Source organism: Esox lucius, chromosome 1 (genome assembly GCF_011004845.1).
Source record: "Esox lucius isolate fEsoLuc1 chromosome 1, fEsoLuc1.pri, whole genome shotgun sequence".
Lineage (NCBI taxonomy): Eukaryota > Metazoa > Chordata > Actinopteri > Esociformes > Esocidae > Esox > Esox lucius.
Window position 1 is genome coordinate 22,755,223 of NC_047569.1, and position 15,630 is coordinate 22,770,852.

The 15,630-nt window shown below is 44.0% G+C and overlaps 1 protein-coding gene across 3 annotated transcripts in view; it reads left to right on the forward strand.

Annotated features, from left to right (window-relative positions):
* The window catches only part of nxn (nucleoredoxin), a 65,028-nt gene that overhangs the window by 34,645 nt on the left and 14,753 nt on the right, over positions 1 to 15,630 (forward strand). Inside the window, exon 1 of one of the 3 annotated variants that reach the window (XM_034291603.1) lies at positions 3,552 to 3,600. The exons of the other annotated variants lie outside the window; for them this stretch is intronic. Within the exon in view, the coding sequence (XP_034147494.1) occupies positions 3,568 to 3,600 (33 nt within the window). The 5' untranslated portion in view covers positions 3,552 to 3,567. Of the gene's footprint in view, positions 1 to 3,551; positions 3,601 to 15,630 lie in introns of those variants that run through there. 3 annotated transcript variants of the gene reach the window in all.

Sequence of the window (15,630 nt, forward strand, 5' to 3'; positions counted from 1 at the left end):
CCACTGTCCACCACTCTATCAGTTTCAATATTGTACTGCGGGATTCTACCAAGAATTTATTAGAAATGTAAGAAAACAATGGAGGTTTTATGCAAATCTGAACATATGCACTGTCAAATGTAGCTGCCTGGATGCAGTAAAGCCAGCCACAGCTAAACAAACGCCCAGAGGCCTTCCTAACCAGTTTGTCCACATGGTCCTAAAGCCTACCTTGTTTTAAAAAATAATCTGTTTACAATAATTTTTTTGCCTTTTAATATGGGTTTATTAGCCTATTTTGATTTTACTTGTATAAAGTTCTAACAAAATGTTTAAGTGATGTTTTCTGACATATGATTTGGTATTTTGTAGTTGGACTTTACAAAAGGGACATTACAAAAAGGAAATCTGTAATAAGACGTACATAGAGGTGGTTGCATGGGGCTCACCAATCCCGTGTCTAGCCCGAGCATTCCCATTGGATTTCCAGAGCAGTCTTTGAGTTTACTTCCTCTTTATCCCATTGAGACCATGCATGCCTATTGATCAGTATTAAGGTAAATTGAGGTGAGATTGTTTTACTTTTGGCTCCAATGGAAGTGTCGTTCCGTTATTATATACCGTCTGACAGACTGGGTTGTGGATTGAGGATTTTAGGCTGTGTGGATTACATCATCTTGTCTTGCAAACCCCTAAGCTGCTGAAATAAGATATCACAGAAGTCAGTAGGAAGCCGGGGCTTACTAAGAGCTAGTGACCTCGCACCATGTCTGTGGGAGACTTCAGATCTCTGCTGTTGGGATGCTGGTGCTGAATTACAAACAGAGAGCAAAGCAACACTCACAGTGTGCCTTTCACTCTTTGATGCATGGGAGGCTTTGAGAGGAGGCACAGAGCTGCTCGCTTTACACATTGAAAATGGTGCGCTACGGACTGCTGATTTAGCAGTCTCACAGCTGTGGTTCATCCTCTGAGTCCATTCGTGCACGCGTGTGCCAGTGTGTGTGGGAGGATAAGGCCTGTACAGGATGGGAAGACTTTGAAGGAGACAGCTGAGTGTTTATTTGAAGGTTTTCTCTTGTAGAGTTTTAATTTGACATGGTGGGGCTGTGGTGTCAGAGGCCGCAAAGGCTGTGGGGAGTCCAGGGTAACGTTAGGGAAGGTTTGTAGCCATGGGTCTTCTTCAAGGACCTGTTTTTCCTGCTGGGGTATAAACAGCCTGAACTTTGACCCATCAGCAGGACTGGGTCGTGGCCGCCCCGTCAGTCAGACTCAAGTTGGGCGATATGTGGGACAGGTTTCCCCTCAGCATCTCTGTTTTTCAGGCATTATCTGTCTGTGTGTCTCTGTCTCTGTTTCGCCTTCTCTGTCTCATGCTTAGACATGCTACCTCATGTAGACATACATCCTGGTCACATCCACACTTCATTCAGAGCCGACAACTGACTCTCACATGTCTCCTTGGGCTGCAGTTTAGAAGCATCCATCATCAGTATGTTTTCATATATGCAAACATTCCATTCTTTCCCATTTGAAATGACTTGACCCAAATGAGATCAAGGAGTTGGGGGATGTACGGACCACGCTATGGTTTGCAAAGGTCTTAAGTCAGTGCCAGGGAAAATTATGTTCATAGGTCTCTGACCAGTTAGCCAATCCAGGCTGATCTGATTTGAGAGCAATGCGGATCAAGTGAGAGAGAGAGAGGGCAGAGGTGGGGGTAGTGGTGGAGGTAGGCTTCCAGATGAACATTTCCCCTGGTACCACAGTGTTTCATTTGGTTGCAGAAAAAAGTTCGCCGCAATCCTCCATGCAATTGAAAAACTATCTGATACAGTCAAGGGGATGGGGCTCTAGAAATGTGACCACTCCCACATTCATATACAGCTTTGGATGTGAAGATTAACCAGCAATATCAAAATGACAGTTTAACTGTGTTTTGAGTCCATTTTATTTGTTTACATGTTTTTACCATTATTTCACCTGGTGAGGATGCTATTAACAGATTTGTATTCATAGAAACAACCTGGGAGCAGCTAGGGTTAACTGTCTTGCTCAGGGACACACATTTTTCACCTCTTCAGGTCAGGGATTAGAACCTGCAGCCTTTCATTTACTAGCTCAATGCTCTTTACAACTTGGATTAGAACATGCAACCTTATATTTACTAGCTCAATGCTCTTTACAACTTGGATTAGAACATGCAACCTATCATTTACTAGCTCAATACTCTTGACAACTTTGCTGCCTTGTCGCCCCAGTAAGTTAAGATTTACTTAAAGTGAATTAACTATTTGTAAGTCACACTGGATGAGAGTGTCTGCTAAATGACCATTATTCTAGGGTGTGGAAGTTCAACAAAGCTTGAGACATTGTGATTCTTCAAGAATGCATTTGTACATTTATTTAATTTAGTGTTCCAAAAATGGATTAAGTAACTACAGTTTGTCTCTTTAGTCTATCACTTACCCCTATTCAGATAGTTTGTAATAATACCCTGTTTCATTTAGCATATTGCAATTGCATCCAAATCCAGGAGTTCTCTTTAATTGTAATTTTTTCAAAGCTATATCAAATATCTGTTGAGAAGGAGAGAGTGGCTTGCTAGACAGCTACAGACTCTATGCAGTAAAACTAGTACTGTAACAGGCAAACCCTTACATTACAAGAATCATGAGGATAATACACTTCAACGTTTGACCAAAATACTGATATTTTTTCCTATGTAATAGGATGTATTGACTTAGGTGGCATTATGGAATTGCAACTTAATAAAAACAGAACACAAAAGCCAAAGTGAGAGTGATGCAGTATGGTAAATATTCTCAGTCTGGAGCCCTGTGTGGGGGGATTGGGAGAGTAGCTGTGGCTCCAGCTTTTCTCCGGCACTATAGATCCGGAAAATTCCCATTACACGCATGTGTTTGTCTCCTTCGGTTCCACGGGTTCTCTCTTTACTCACGCATGAAGTCTCCTACATCACTGCGTAATTTCTGTGACATCATGTGCTAGTCAACTCGCATGAATATTGCAACTCTTGGTGGAGCACATGAAGACAGCCAGTCAAAGTAATGTTCCTATTCAGTAACTCCGGCTACGATAGGCCCGCATGACTGTAACGATTACATCATCATAAATATTATTATACGGGGGGGGGGGGTAAACTCAACTTTTATAGACATACGCGTGCACAGAACGTCATTCGCATAGCTTCTGGAAGCTTCTGGAGCCGACGACCAGAGAATAGTCAGATCAGCAGCCTTTTTTATTCCTGCCGGTCCTGCTGTGAAACGGGCTTGTAAGCTGTCAGGGGGCAGGGAGGGGGATTTATTGGTGGGGGTTGTGTGGGAGGGGTGTCCGCGGGTGTCCAGATGTACAGCTTAGCTGTAAAGCCCAGACCCCTTCCTGCAGCAGCACAAAACAGATGTGCCTTTTAATGAGCGTAAGAGGAAGAGAGGAAATGGGTTAATGGCTGGAGATACAGTGTCACAATGTAACCCGATGTGGACTCTATCTGGTACCGGCAACCCACATTCCTGCTACAGAAGACGTCGGCCCGTTCTCTGGTCGTCTTTGTCTTTTCATTCAATGTTCACCAAGATGTGGGCGGTGAAGAGTACTGTAAGTTGTGTCCGTACTGACGTTTGGGTTTTAGCAGGGTTCTGGGGAGCTGCATACCACTGGTCTGTATTAGTTCATGATTCAGTACAGGCGTGCGGCTTGGACAACCTTTCCTCGTTGGCCTTGGAAAGCAGAGCACAAAGGAACCCAAAATACAACCTCAATAAAATGCACCATATATTGTATGGAGTGTATGGGGTTACCAGTGTCTTTACAGTAAATATAACGTTTTATTAGATAATTTAATAGCAATGAATAGGCTCTTTGAGGAGCCTAAAAATGTACTTCAAGGACACCAAGGAATGGACTAGCCTTATTAGGGTATGGGTTTCTTTCAGTAGTAGTATCCTATTCTACGTCCAAACCTAACATATACATGGACGACACACATGTTGCTAGCAAGAACCTGACATGAAGTTGGTGTGTCAGAAGGAAACTGGCATCCTCCTGTGGAGGCAGTGCATTCTAAAAGCTCTGTAATGATAATGTGTCTGTCTTTGTAAACCCTGTTCTTCATTTTTTAATAATATTAATATTAATGGCCTGCGTTGAGATGGGACCTGAAGCTTGAGGTGCACACCCATCAGACCCGGCCTCTCCCTGGCAGCATCCCTAATGGCACACTTCTCTTGGCCTATTTTAGAGCACAGTTATACCTGGTGAAAAATAGTGCACTCTGAAGAGAATAGTGCAAATTTGGGAAGCAGCATCTGTCTCTCCCTGCAAAGAGGAGTGGGAGTTAACTGTGGGGTCAACCAGGGCTCAGAAGAGGGAAGGAGCTGTGTAAATACACCCTCCCCCTCCCTGTGGTACTCCCAGAGCCCAGCTGACTGACTGACGCACGCCCCCAGCCTAAACATAGAACTCTGTTTTCATTTATTGTTTCACTTCTATGCAGTGGCAGCCCACCCATAAGGGTGTTGGGTCGGAGACCCATTTGTGGTCATTAAAAAAATATATATTTGTATTATAGATTATGTTACAAATGTTGATAAAAGTGTAGTGAATGTGTTTACATAACAAGCTATTCAGTTATCTACTGGCTCACAGTAATGCCTCACAGTAGCTCACAGCATTTCTTGGTGTTGGGCAGAACCTCTTTATTTTGCTTTATTCCTCTTTCCCTCGCCAGTCTCCCAGTCCGTGCTGATGTGAAGCATCCCCATAGCATGATCCCACCTCCACCACGCTTCAATGTGGGGATAATTTTAACCAAGTGATGAGTGGTATCTTGTCTTCAACCAGACATAGCGCTTGGCATCCAGGCCAAGGCCCTTCATGCCCAGTTTCTTAGTTTGACCAGACGGCCAACTCCAGAAAGAATCATAGTGTCTCCAAACTTCTTCCATTTCACAATGATTGAGCACATTGTGGTCTTGGGAGGTTTCAATGCTTTAGCAGTATTTTTATAACATTTCCGGGATCTGTGCCTCGACCCAGTTCTATTCCTCAAAGGTTGCTGCACCGTTGTTGTGGTAAATCTGGCGCACCGGAGAGATTTTACCACAACTGTGTATGTCTATGTTTTATTATACACAGCTAAAATATATTTGATAGAGCAGAAAGTATAAACAGAGTGGTGTTGTGTAGTTGTTAGGCTCATTTTTCTGAGGCAGTCCTTTTTGCCAGTGCCAGAAGCACTGATTGCTGGGCCTAGGCCTTGCTTTGTTTTGTGACTCAAGGCTGAGCTCACAAGATTACCATGAAACCAATGCTAAATCCGGCATAGTAATCTGGGAAATAAACTGCACAGTCTGTAGACATTAGGCATTCATTATTGATTAGTGAAATTGTTGCTGATCATTAAGTGTGATTCAGTATATAAAGTGTAAGGAATAGGCTAATGCAACATTTTACAGCCTGCTTGCTTTAATGCTTTCAGTTATTCTTGTGAAGGATTCATCCTGTAGACACATGTGTAAAATATACCTGAGTACAGAACTTTGTTGCCCAATTATGTGCATGTACCCCCCCCCTTTATTTCTGCACCACTACTGATAACTGGTCATTATTTGGGCAAAGGCTTGAGGTGGTCTTAACAGTTGGGCATGGACGTGTGTTTCCTGGACTTGTTGTGTGTGTTTTCCTTTCAGAAGTATGCTGAGGGTGGACTGTGTGGCTGGCCTGTGCCTTGAAGCATAGTGTTAGACAAGTTACCCTCTTACATAACACACTTTGACACAGGCTACCTCTGGCAGGCGCCAAAGATGACCGTAAAAAAGTTGGCCTTTCTCTGTCGGGTGGTAAACTGTCAGGGTGATGCCAGTCACTAACGGCCTGGCGGCCATTCACACCCAGTTGGCCAGGCCACACCAGATCTCTGTCGCTTTCTCTCCCTGCCGTCTCTCGCTCTCTTTTATCTCTATCTTTGAGACCCTGCAGGCCTCGACTTGATTGGAGACAGAACCAGCTGGAAGAAGCCTCTGGTCCACAAGAGTAAGTGGTTGACAGTATACCATGTGAATATTGTAAAGTAGATATGTTATCTGTCTACGCCTACTGTATGCAAGCAGTGAACTTTATTCAGATGTGGGCTGGCCTGGTGTAATAATTGACACACGAGGTATGCAGGTCTTAACCATGGGTTTCAACATTAAACCTTCAGGCTACAATCCAGCCCACAGGTCTTACTTCATTGTGTCCGGCCCACTGATTATCAACTGACTTAAAGTTAGACAGTCAAGGAGCTGTGAAAATCCCCAAAACCAGTGGATAGCTGAATATTTGCAGGTTTTGATGGCAAGGAAACACAGTTCAATGTGGCCCTCTGGGGTGGGGGGGGGGGGGGTTGTAAGTCTGTGAGTGGGTCTCGTCTCTCCTTTCTGTAAACCTGTCAACTTAAGCAAACACACTACGCTCTAACAGAGGGAGAGGGAGGGAGGCAGTAAGACCTGGAGAGTCGTGGCTCTGAGATTGGGATAGCGGAAACGGGGCATGCAGGCCAGGCATGCAGAAGGACTGTTTTAAACACCAGCAGGAGTGAAGAATGCAGTCCATGTCTTTGTGACCTGTGACCCTGTATATAGGCCTCAGGGGCATGTGGACAACACAATGCTGCATGCCTATTCACTACTGCCTTTTTACTCCTTTACAATCCTTGCTTTACGCTGCATTCTTCACGAGAAATAAAATGCACATTGGAGCCCGGCCATACCGGGTCTGAGTTTGGATTAAGAGCCTGCATTCAGGGAGCAGCTTTTGTGCCTAAACACAAGACAAGTGGGAGAAACGTCCCTCTCCATTTCTGCCCCCCACCCCCCGTTTGTCTCTATCTGTCTCTCTGTCTCTTTTTTTACCCCGCTATTTCCCCTAAGCCCTCTGACTCTGTGGCACCTGTTTTCCCTCACGAAACCGTTAATTTACCACTGAATTATTAACTAAGAGCACAATGTGTCTGGCACTCAGTGACATGTCCTGACTGCAAGGTTGCCATGGCGATGGGGGCCTCTATCAAAAAGCTATTTAGCCCACGTGTGTGTGTGTCCATACTGCCAAAATGATTTGTCTGGCCAATGAATATTTTATGAGATAAATACGATCGAGCAATAACATGCTGAAGTGAAGAGGTGATGGACTGATGTTTATTACCCAGCGTGCATCTGTGAGCAAGGCCTTTTTACTGGAAACAATGTTTATTCATCATAACAGAGGTCATGTTATACTATACTGTGGTTCAGGGTTTGGTAATGAGCTCAGTGGAGCGGAGAGAGAACGTGAGAGAGCCGAGGCCTGTAATGTCCATCACTGACTCAGACAGGGACTGGCTGGGAGGGTGTGAGGAGACCGGATGAGTCTGTTCTATTCCACCTTGTCTGCTTCCTGCCTGTCTAAGCACCAGAAAACAGGGCTTCCATCCAAAATGCCTCGTATTTTACTCTGTCCTCCTCTGTTCCCCAAAGGCTGAAAGCTCAATGCAGAATAAATGAGCTGCAGACGGTTGGACACTACATCAATGTAAATTAGATCAAGTCGGGATCCAAATGTGGAATGGGATGAGTTTCCCACCGCTGAGGACAGAGCTCTACAGTTTCTCTGCTGTTGATCTGTCATCTTGGGGGATCTTTTATGCTGTCTCTTTGTGATGAACATGAAAAGCAGTAACTTGTTTCAGTTTTTACCTAACCAACCCCATATTCGTGACTCAGCTGGCCCCCAATTTACAGTGTAGTGCATTAAATGGGGAATAGTGTGCCATTCGGAATGTAATCAGCTGTACTAACTCCTCTGCTGGTCCTTCCCAGTAAACCTTGGCCAAGGTTTAGGCCGATTGTAGGCAGGCTCTAGAAAAACACTGAAGGACGGACGCTTTGGAGAGTGTTTGGACAGTCATGGAACCCAGGGGCAGATGGTCAGACAGACATCCTTGATCAGTCAGCCTGGCTACAGGAGAGGCTAGTAACGCTTTATTTAAATACCACCTACCAAGGTGTTATACACAGTGAATGATTATCTGACTGCTGGTGTCTTCGTCATGGTGGATTTTAAACAGGTTGGTTGTTCCACTGCGATGTTAGAACATTATCTGACTGGTGGTGTCTTCATTATGATGGATTTTAAACAGGTCGGTTGTTCCACTGCGATGTTAGAACATTATCTGACTGCTGGTGTCTTCGTCATGGTGGATTTTAAACAGGTCGGTCTGCCCTTCCACTGCGATGTTAGAACATTATCTGACTGCTGGTGTCTTCGTCATGGTGGATTTTATACAGGTCGGTATGCCCTTCCACTGCGATGTTAGAACATTATCTGACTGGTGGTGTCTTCATTATGATGGATTTTAAACAGGTCGGTTGTTCCACTGCGATGTTAGAACATTATCTGACTGCTGGTGTCTTCGTCATGGTGGATTTTAAACAGGTCATTCTGCCCTTCCACTGCGATGTTAGAACATTATCTTACTGCTGGTACCTTTGTCATGGTGGATTTTAAACAGGTCGGTCGTTCCACTGCGATGTTAGAACATTATCAGACTGCTGGTGTCTTTATCGTGGTGGATTTCAAACAGGTCGGTCGTTCCACTGCGATGTTAGAACATTTTCAGACTGCTGGTGTCTTTATCGTGGTGGATTTCAAACAGGTCGGTCGTTCCACTGCGATGTTAGAACATTATCAGACTGCTGGTGTCTTTATCGTGGTGGATTTTAAACAGGTCGGTCATCCCTTCCACAGCGATGTTAGAACATTATCTTGTTGTTGCTCCCTGTGGAGCCTTATTTCTCAGTTGAAACATAAAAGTGAGAGACAGGACTTTGGTTTCCCCTGTTTGCTCAGGCCTTTGATAAATGTGGAACACATTATGGGTTTATAGAACTCTCTGAACCACGTACCAATTGAACAGAATACACTGTGGCAATAAATTCCTTCTCAAAAGAATGAGGAAGAAAGTTCATTCAGGAACAGATTTTGCACTGAATTAAGTAGCACTGAGACATAGCTAGTTGTATTAAGGGAATATGACCCCATTATTATTCGGTTTGTTCATTAGTGGAGGAGATGCAGCATGAGTACAGGGAGTCTTGGCCATATGAAAGTCAGAATGCACAAAAAAGTGCATGAATAAAAAATAAATAAATAAGGAATTAAAATGATCTGATAGGGCTATTTTTGTGATGGATCTGGAAAGATTATGCTATAATTTCAAATAGAAATGTACAGTATTTGCATTTACAAAAAATGAATAACAAAAATACTCTTTGTGTTCACACCTAAATGAAGGAGTTACATTTTGCTAAACAAATAACATATTAAGTTACATGGGCCTACATTCATTTTAAAATACTTTCTCTGGCACCCAACATCTTTAAGGTCCCATATTGAATATGGAACAGATTCAACTACAAAGACCAGGGAGCTTTTTAGAACGCCTCATGAAGAATGGAAGTGATTGGTAGATTGGGACAATCATAAATCTGATACTGAGTATCTCTTCAGGCATGGAACAGTTAATAGTTCTCTTGTGGGTGATGAATTGAACCACTAAGACTCATCAGATACATTTGACCTTCTGAACTGAATTAAGCTGCAGGACAGGACGGAAACTGCTCAGAGATGACCCCCTGAGGCCATTGGAGATTTTAAAACAGCTGCAGACTTCAATTGTTGTAATGGAAGAAAATAAGGCACCAACACATACTGCAAAAACAAATAAAAAATGAGACAGAAAGTGTCTTTTTGTTTGAGACAGAAAGTGTCTACTTATTCACAAGCATTTTGCTGTCTGTTTGACACTGCTTTTTTGCTAAAAGAAAACCTGCTTTCAGTTTGCTTTACTGCAGTCACTGGGAGAGGAATTCACCATCCAGCCGTTCAACAGCACATACCAAATCTACCAAATTACAGTTTAAATCTATGTATTTTTTTTTATCTATAGCAATAATTCAGAATAGCTGTCTAACACATTGCCTGAAGAGTGTCCAGAGTTGTGTGGCTGAGCTGCTAACAATGTGGTCTGTTGTGGAGCTGAGTGTGAGAGATGAGGAGGTGGTCAGAACATCACTCTGAACAGATGTAGGGTGCAGGATTCTACTGAGTTATGCTTATAGATTACCGTAAATAAATTACACAAACTAGCTAGTATCAGATAAAAAAAAATCTGGAAGTGTAGCCTACTCTAGGTGATGTGCTTTCAGGCCATCAGTAATCATGTGCTGTGTGTGTGATTTTGTTTTACAAAGATAATTTTTTGTTTCAGGTGGTCAGATGTGCGCCACAAATACATTTAATTGACATTTAAGTCCCTCTGTGTAACAGCTTTTTGTAAATATGAAAATGTAACTATTAGTATTATATAGTGGAGCACATGCACTGCTGTGAACAATTGAATCCCCCCCCTTGTGCCTTATGTTTGTTGTAATAGGGTTGTAAATGCAGGCATTTGATCAGTGCCCCAGGTCTGGCTGCCTGTGCCAGTGAAAGCAGATCTGTGTGGAGTCAGGACAGGAACAATAAGAGGTGAATGGAGACAATAACTGAAGGAATGTCTTCCACTTCATCTCTCTCAGCAGGGCTTCTCCTCTCTGTTGTCAGCCAGCGCCACTCTGTCAGACCAGTCCCCCTCCAAAAAACTGCAGTGACTGGGCCCAAGCAGCAACTGAATTCACTTATGAGTCTGTGCCTGTGTGGGTCTGAGTATTTATGGGCCTGGGTCTGAGACTGTATGGGTCTCTATAGCTCTGGGTCTCTATAGCTCTGGGTCTCTATAGCTCTGGGTCTGTCTGGGTTTGGGTCTGGAACTGTATAGGTCTGGGGCTGTCTGGGTCTGGAACTGTATGGGGCTGTATAGGTCTGGGTCTGTATAGGTCTGGGTCTGGAACTGTATGGGTCTCTATAGGTCTGGGGCTGTCTGGGTCTGGGTCTGGAACTGTATGGGTCTCTATAGGTCTGGGGCTGTATGGGTGTGGGTCTGGAACTGTATGGGTCTCTATAGGTCTGGGGCTGTCTAGATCTGTATGGGCCTGGTTCTGAGACTATGAGTTTCTATAGGTCTGGGTCTGGAACTGTATGGGTCTCTATAGGTCTGGGGCTGTCTGGGTCTGGGTCTGGAACTGTATGGGTCTCTATAGGTCTGGGGCTGTATGGGTGTGGGTCTGGAACTGTATGGGTCTCTATAGGTCTGGGGATGTATGGGTGTGGGTCTGGAACTGTATGGGTCTCTATAGGTCTGGGGCTGTATGGGTGTGGGTCTGGAACTGTATGGGTCTCTATAGGTCTGGGGCTGTCTGGGTCTGGGTCTGGAACTGTATGGGTCTCTATAGGTCTGGGGCTGTATGGGTGTGGGTCTGGAACTGTATGGGTCTCTATAGGTCTGGGGCTGTCTGGGTCTGGGGCTGTCTAGATCTGTATGGGCCTGGTTCTGAGACTATGAGTTTCTATAGGTCTGGGGCTGTCTGGGTCTGGGTCTGGAACTGTATGGGTCTCTATAGGTCTGGGGCTGTATGGGTCTCTATAGGTCTGGGGCTGTCTGGGTGTGGGTCTGTATGGGAGGTGGGTTCAGGGGAACACGACTGAGGGGTTAGATGAAAGTGAAGCAGATCTATCTGTGTGAATGTTTGGGAACATCCAGTAAAGATTCACACCACTTTTACCAGTGGAGACCCCCATACCTTTAAGGGTCTCTTCTGGTTAAAGGGGTAAGGGTCTGTACTGGTTAAATGGATAGGGTCTTCACTGGTTAGAGACCCATACCCCTTTAACCAGTAGAGAGTCCTAGCCCTTTAAACAGTGTAAAGAAAGATGAACACAGTTATCATCCATGACCAAAAATAGTTTTAGTACTGTCCTGTACAGTATGTGGACAAGTTGGACAGCTGAGGAGTTGTCATTTTGTCTTTCTGACAGTGTGCTGTATGTAGAAGAATCATACTTAGATTTAAAAATATAGTTTTTGGACATTCTGACCCTGATAAGTATGATGGACCTTTCACCTCATTGTTGAACATCAGCGATGAAAGCTGCATCCAGGGCATTGCATTAAGCTACACTGAATAGTGCATAATCAGAGAACGCTGCAGGGTCACTTGGGGTGACAATGTTTCATAATGATTTTGTCTATGTACATAGAAATGCTTGCTTTCATTCCTCCATCCCCTTAATTTACCCAAAAAGATAAAAAAAAAAAAATAAACAGAATTACAATGATTCAAAGAGAAGATGCACTAGGTTATGATTCTGGATGATGAAACATGAAAATCATTGTATTTTCAAACATCTTTGCTTCTACTCGCAACATCTGTATTTTTATAAACGTACCGAAAACATTTTATGAAGCGTTTGTGCAATGAACTCTACATGAAGTCTACATCTACAAAGAGTCTGTCTTGCACTTAAAACATCCCAGCACAATGGATATTCAATACGTTGATTAAACTCTTCCCCTGAAGAGTCCAATGAAATCCAGACAAACCACATGTGTCCAAAATGGTACCCTGTTCCCTCGAAACTGCTGTAGTTCCAACCAGACGGCTATGCTCCATGGTCAGATGTAGTGCGTATAGTCTAAGTGGAGTAGGGGTTGAATGTGAAGTAGGCAAAAGATGAGCCCTGGCAGGGGGAAATTTAGTTTGGACAGTGATATATGAGTGTTTGTGGCTCCCCATGTCACCACACGGTTTATTGATCTGTGCTGCTTATATTACGCCCTACTCTGAATAGTTTAGCTTCAGACTTTGGCTGTCTGGGTGCAATAAGGCATTAGAGGGGTGGCCACATTTGGAAAACTATTACTGTGACCACTTCCTCGGTTCCTGTAGACATTATAGGCAAAGCATTGAGAAAAGGAGTAAAATGGTACTCTCTTCTACAGCTTCTTAACACACAACCCCCCCCCCCCCCCCACACACACACACACACACAAAACGCATGCCCATGGTATGTGATGTTGTACTAAAGACCACAAATATCACTGTGTTGAAAGTGTTTATTAATTTTTTTACTTAGCCAGCCTGAGGGAGAATCCCTATGAGAAGACGCAGCAAGGCACCTTTTGCCTGTTAAGGGGGAATATGTTTTAAATAAACGAGTGTTCGACACTTCTTAAAGTGCGATTCATCGTATCTCAAGGTGGTGAAACGTATGTAGCTGCCAATAATGAATGAATGCAGGTGATGTAACTGTGTTAATTACCAAGCCCATCATCTACCCTGAAATCATGATGGCTCCTCTGATGACTGAAAGGGCCACATTTGGAGATCTACAGCTGTCGTGATTTAGTGTCCTGCAGTGCTCTCAACTGCAGCCAAACAGCCAGGCAGACATAATTCCAGCTCAGTAAATTAGCTGCAGTGAAAGGATTGAGGCTGAATCGGCTCTGAGGTCTTTCTGAAACAGCTAATCTCTCTTAAAGCAGGATACCCTATCCACCAACCAGGCTGTAGACGGTAGCAAATTGGGGCGTAGAGTTTCAGCATTGCCACACACTAAGAGACTCTGCGCATTGTTTGTTTGAAAGTCCTGTATATCAACACACTGTCCCATTATATCATATAGGTAGAAATACATTCAAAATATTCACAGGTACCTTAAGATTTGCAATAGACACTTTATGTAGGGCCTGAAGTAGATTTAGTGTGCGATTAGTCTACAAAAATGTTTTGCTACTACTACAAAGCACTGCCTCCGTACATTCAAACTAGGGTATTTTTCCATAGTACACTATTAAAATAACAGATGGTTGTTTTCAATTTCAGTTTTAGAAATTGCATTACTGTAGTTTGGCCATTCCTTCAACACCTGTCTGCTTTTACCATTATCATATTCACCGTCCTGCCTCAGCCCAGTGGGGACACTTTAGGGGCTTGACATAGGAGCTGTTCTCTGACATTTCCCAGCTAGTGCAGATCCAGTACCCCTATCATTCTGTACCTGTCACTGCCTTCTCAAGTCTCTTGTCCGTGACCCAAACGGCGTCCCATTCCCTATATAGAGCACCACGTCAATTTGGGACAATGGGCTCCATTTAAAAAAGAATGCACTTCATAGATTATAGGGTTCCATTTGGGACGTAGCCTGGCTCTCTCCCCGCACCAAAGCCAACATGGTCTGAATCCCCCCGCCATCCCGCTGCCCTGTGTTAAACGACACGGCCGGTTCAGGCAGCTGGGGGTCACACCCATCACTGTGTCAGTTTGACAGATGTGAAGTGGGACGCGGGGTCCCAGATAATGCCCTGGCCTCTAGGCTCCTCCATGTGGCTCGGGGCAGATAACGTTTCCAGAAGGTAGGGTGAGAGAGTATAACCTGCGGCCTGTGAAGGAACTGTTTACTGTGTCTGACCATGGGGTTGGCTTCGGATGGCCTGGCAGATGGCCATTCTCCAGAGGCAGTGGGTCTTCCATTAAGCAGGACAGTCATTCAGGCAAAGGAGGTTGACCGTAGAGATGCTTGCTCTCAGAGAAACCGGTGGGGGTTGACCTCTGCTCATCCAGGAGGCCCCTCCTGACATCCAGGAAGCCCCTCCTGAACAGGCCCTGCAGAAGGAACTCACTTTGTGAAATGACAATCTGTCCGGGAAGTCAAAGCCTCCCCGATTCTGTCTGCACATCAGAACACTAACTCTGCTTCTGAAGTGAAGTCATTGTTTTCATTAAAAGAGTACGAGAGGTTTTCATCAAGCTGGCCTGGACTGGAGCAGAACTGTAACGTAACCCCAACTTGGAGACTAACTCCACTGAGCTTCGAAAACTGACTGCAGGCAGACCTCACTCCTCCCTTTCACCGAAATGACTTCAGAGAGCACAGTGCTGAAATCATTATAAAGGACAGTGTGCCTCTACAAAATGGCCTGGTGTGTTGTCTTGGTGATCACAAAGTTGCTAATTAAATTCTTGCTCAGACTTTCTATCAGACATCCAAACATCAATGTTTTGTATCCTTCATAGACATCTCTCAGGTAAATGACCTCCTGGCTGTGCTGCTCTTCAGGAGCTAGTCATCTCAAGGGAAACCCATCTTCTTCCCTCTGATATGGAAAGTGAGTTTTCGCTGCGTGAGAGTTCTTCTGTTCTTTGATGTGGATGAGGAGTACACCGAATATATTTGCTATAAATAGTTAGTTTCAAATACGTTTGTGGTCGTCAAGTCTGTTCCCAATTTCTCCAGGTTTGTTTTGTATTCATATCAAGTCTCTGTATAGAGGCACAACAGCCACTGATTAGATGTGTTCCGGTGGAGGCGTCATGCCTTACGCTTGAGTTGGCTACATTTTTTGCACTTTGTACTCACTTAGGAAAGACAGGCGAAATAAAGTGCTATTCACGCTAACCATGTTCAGTTACTACTTTCACAGTGTCTTGCAAATCTGTTCAGACCCAAGAACAAATTTGTCATATTACTGAATTATATATGGAACATTTGATATTTAGTTTGTTTGATATTTATTTTAGAACTCAAAATCAATTATTGTAAAGTGACATTGGTTTCATGTTAGGAAATAATTGTAATAAAAATGAACTGAAATATGTTGCTTGGGGGCATTCTACACTATTTGGTAGAGCCATCATTTACTGCAATAACAACTTGAAGTCTGTCCAGTGC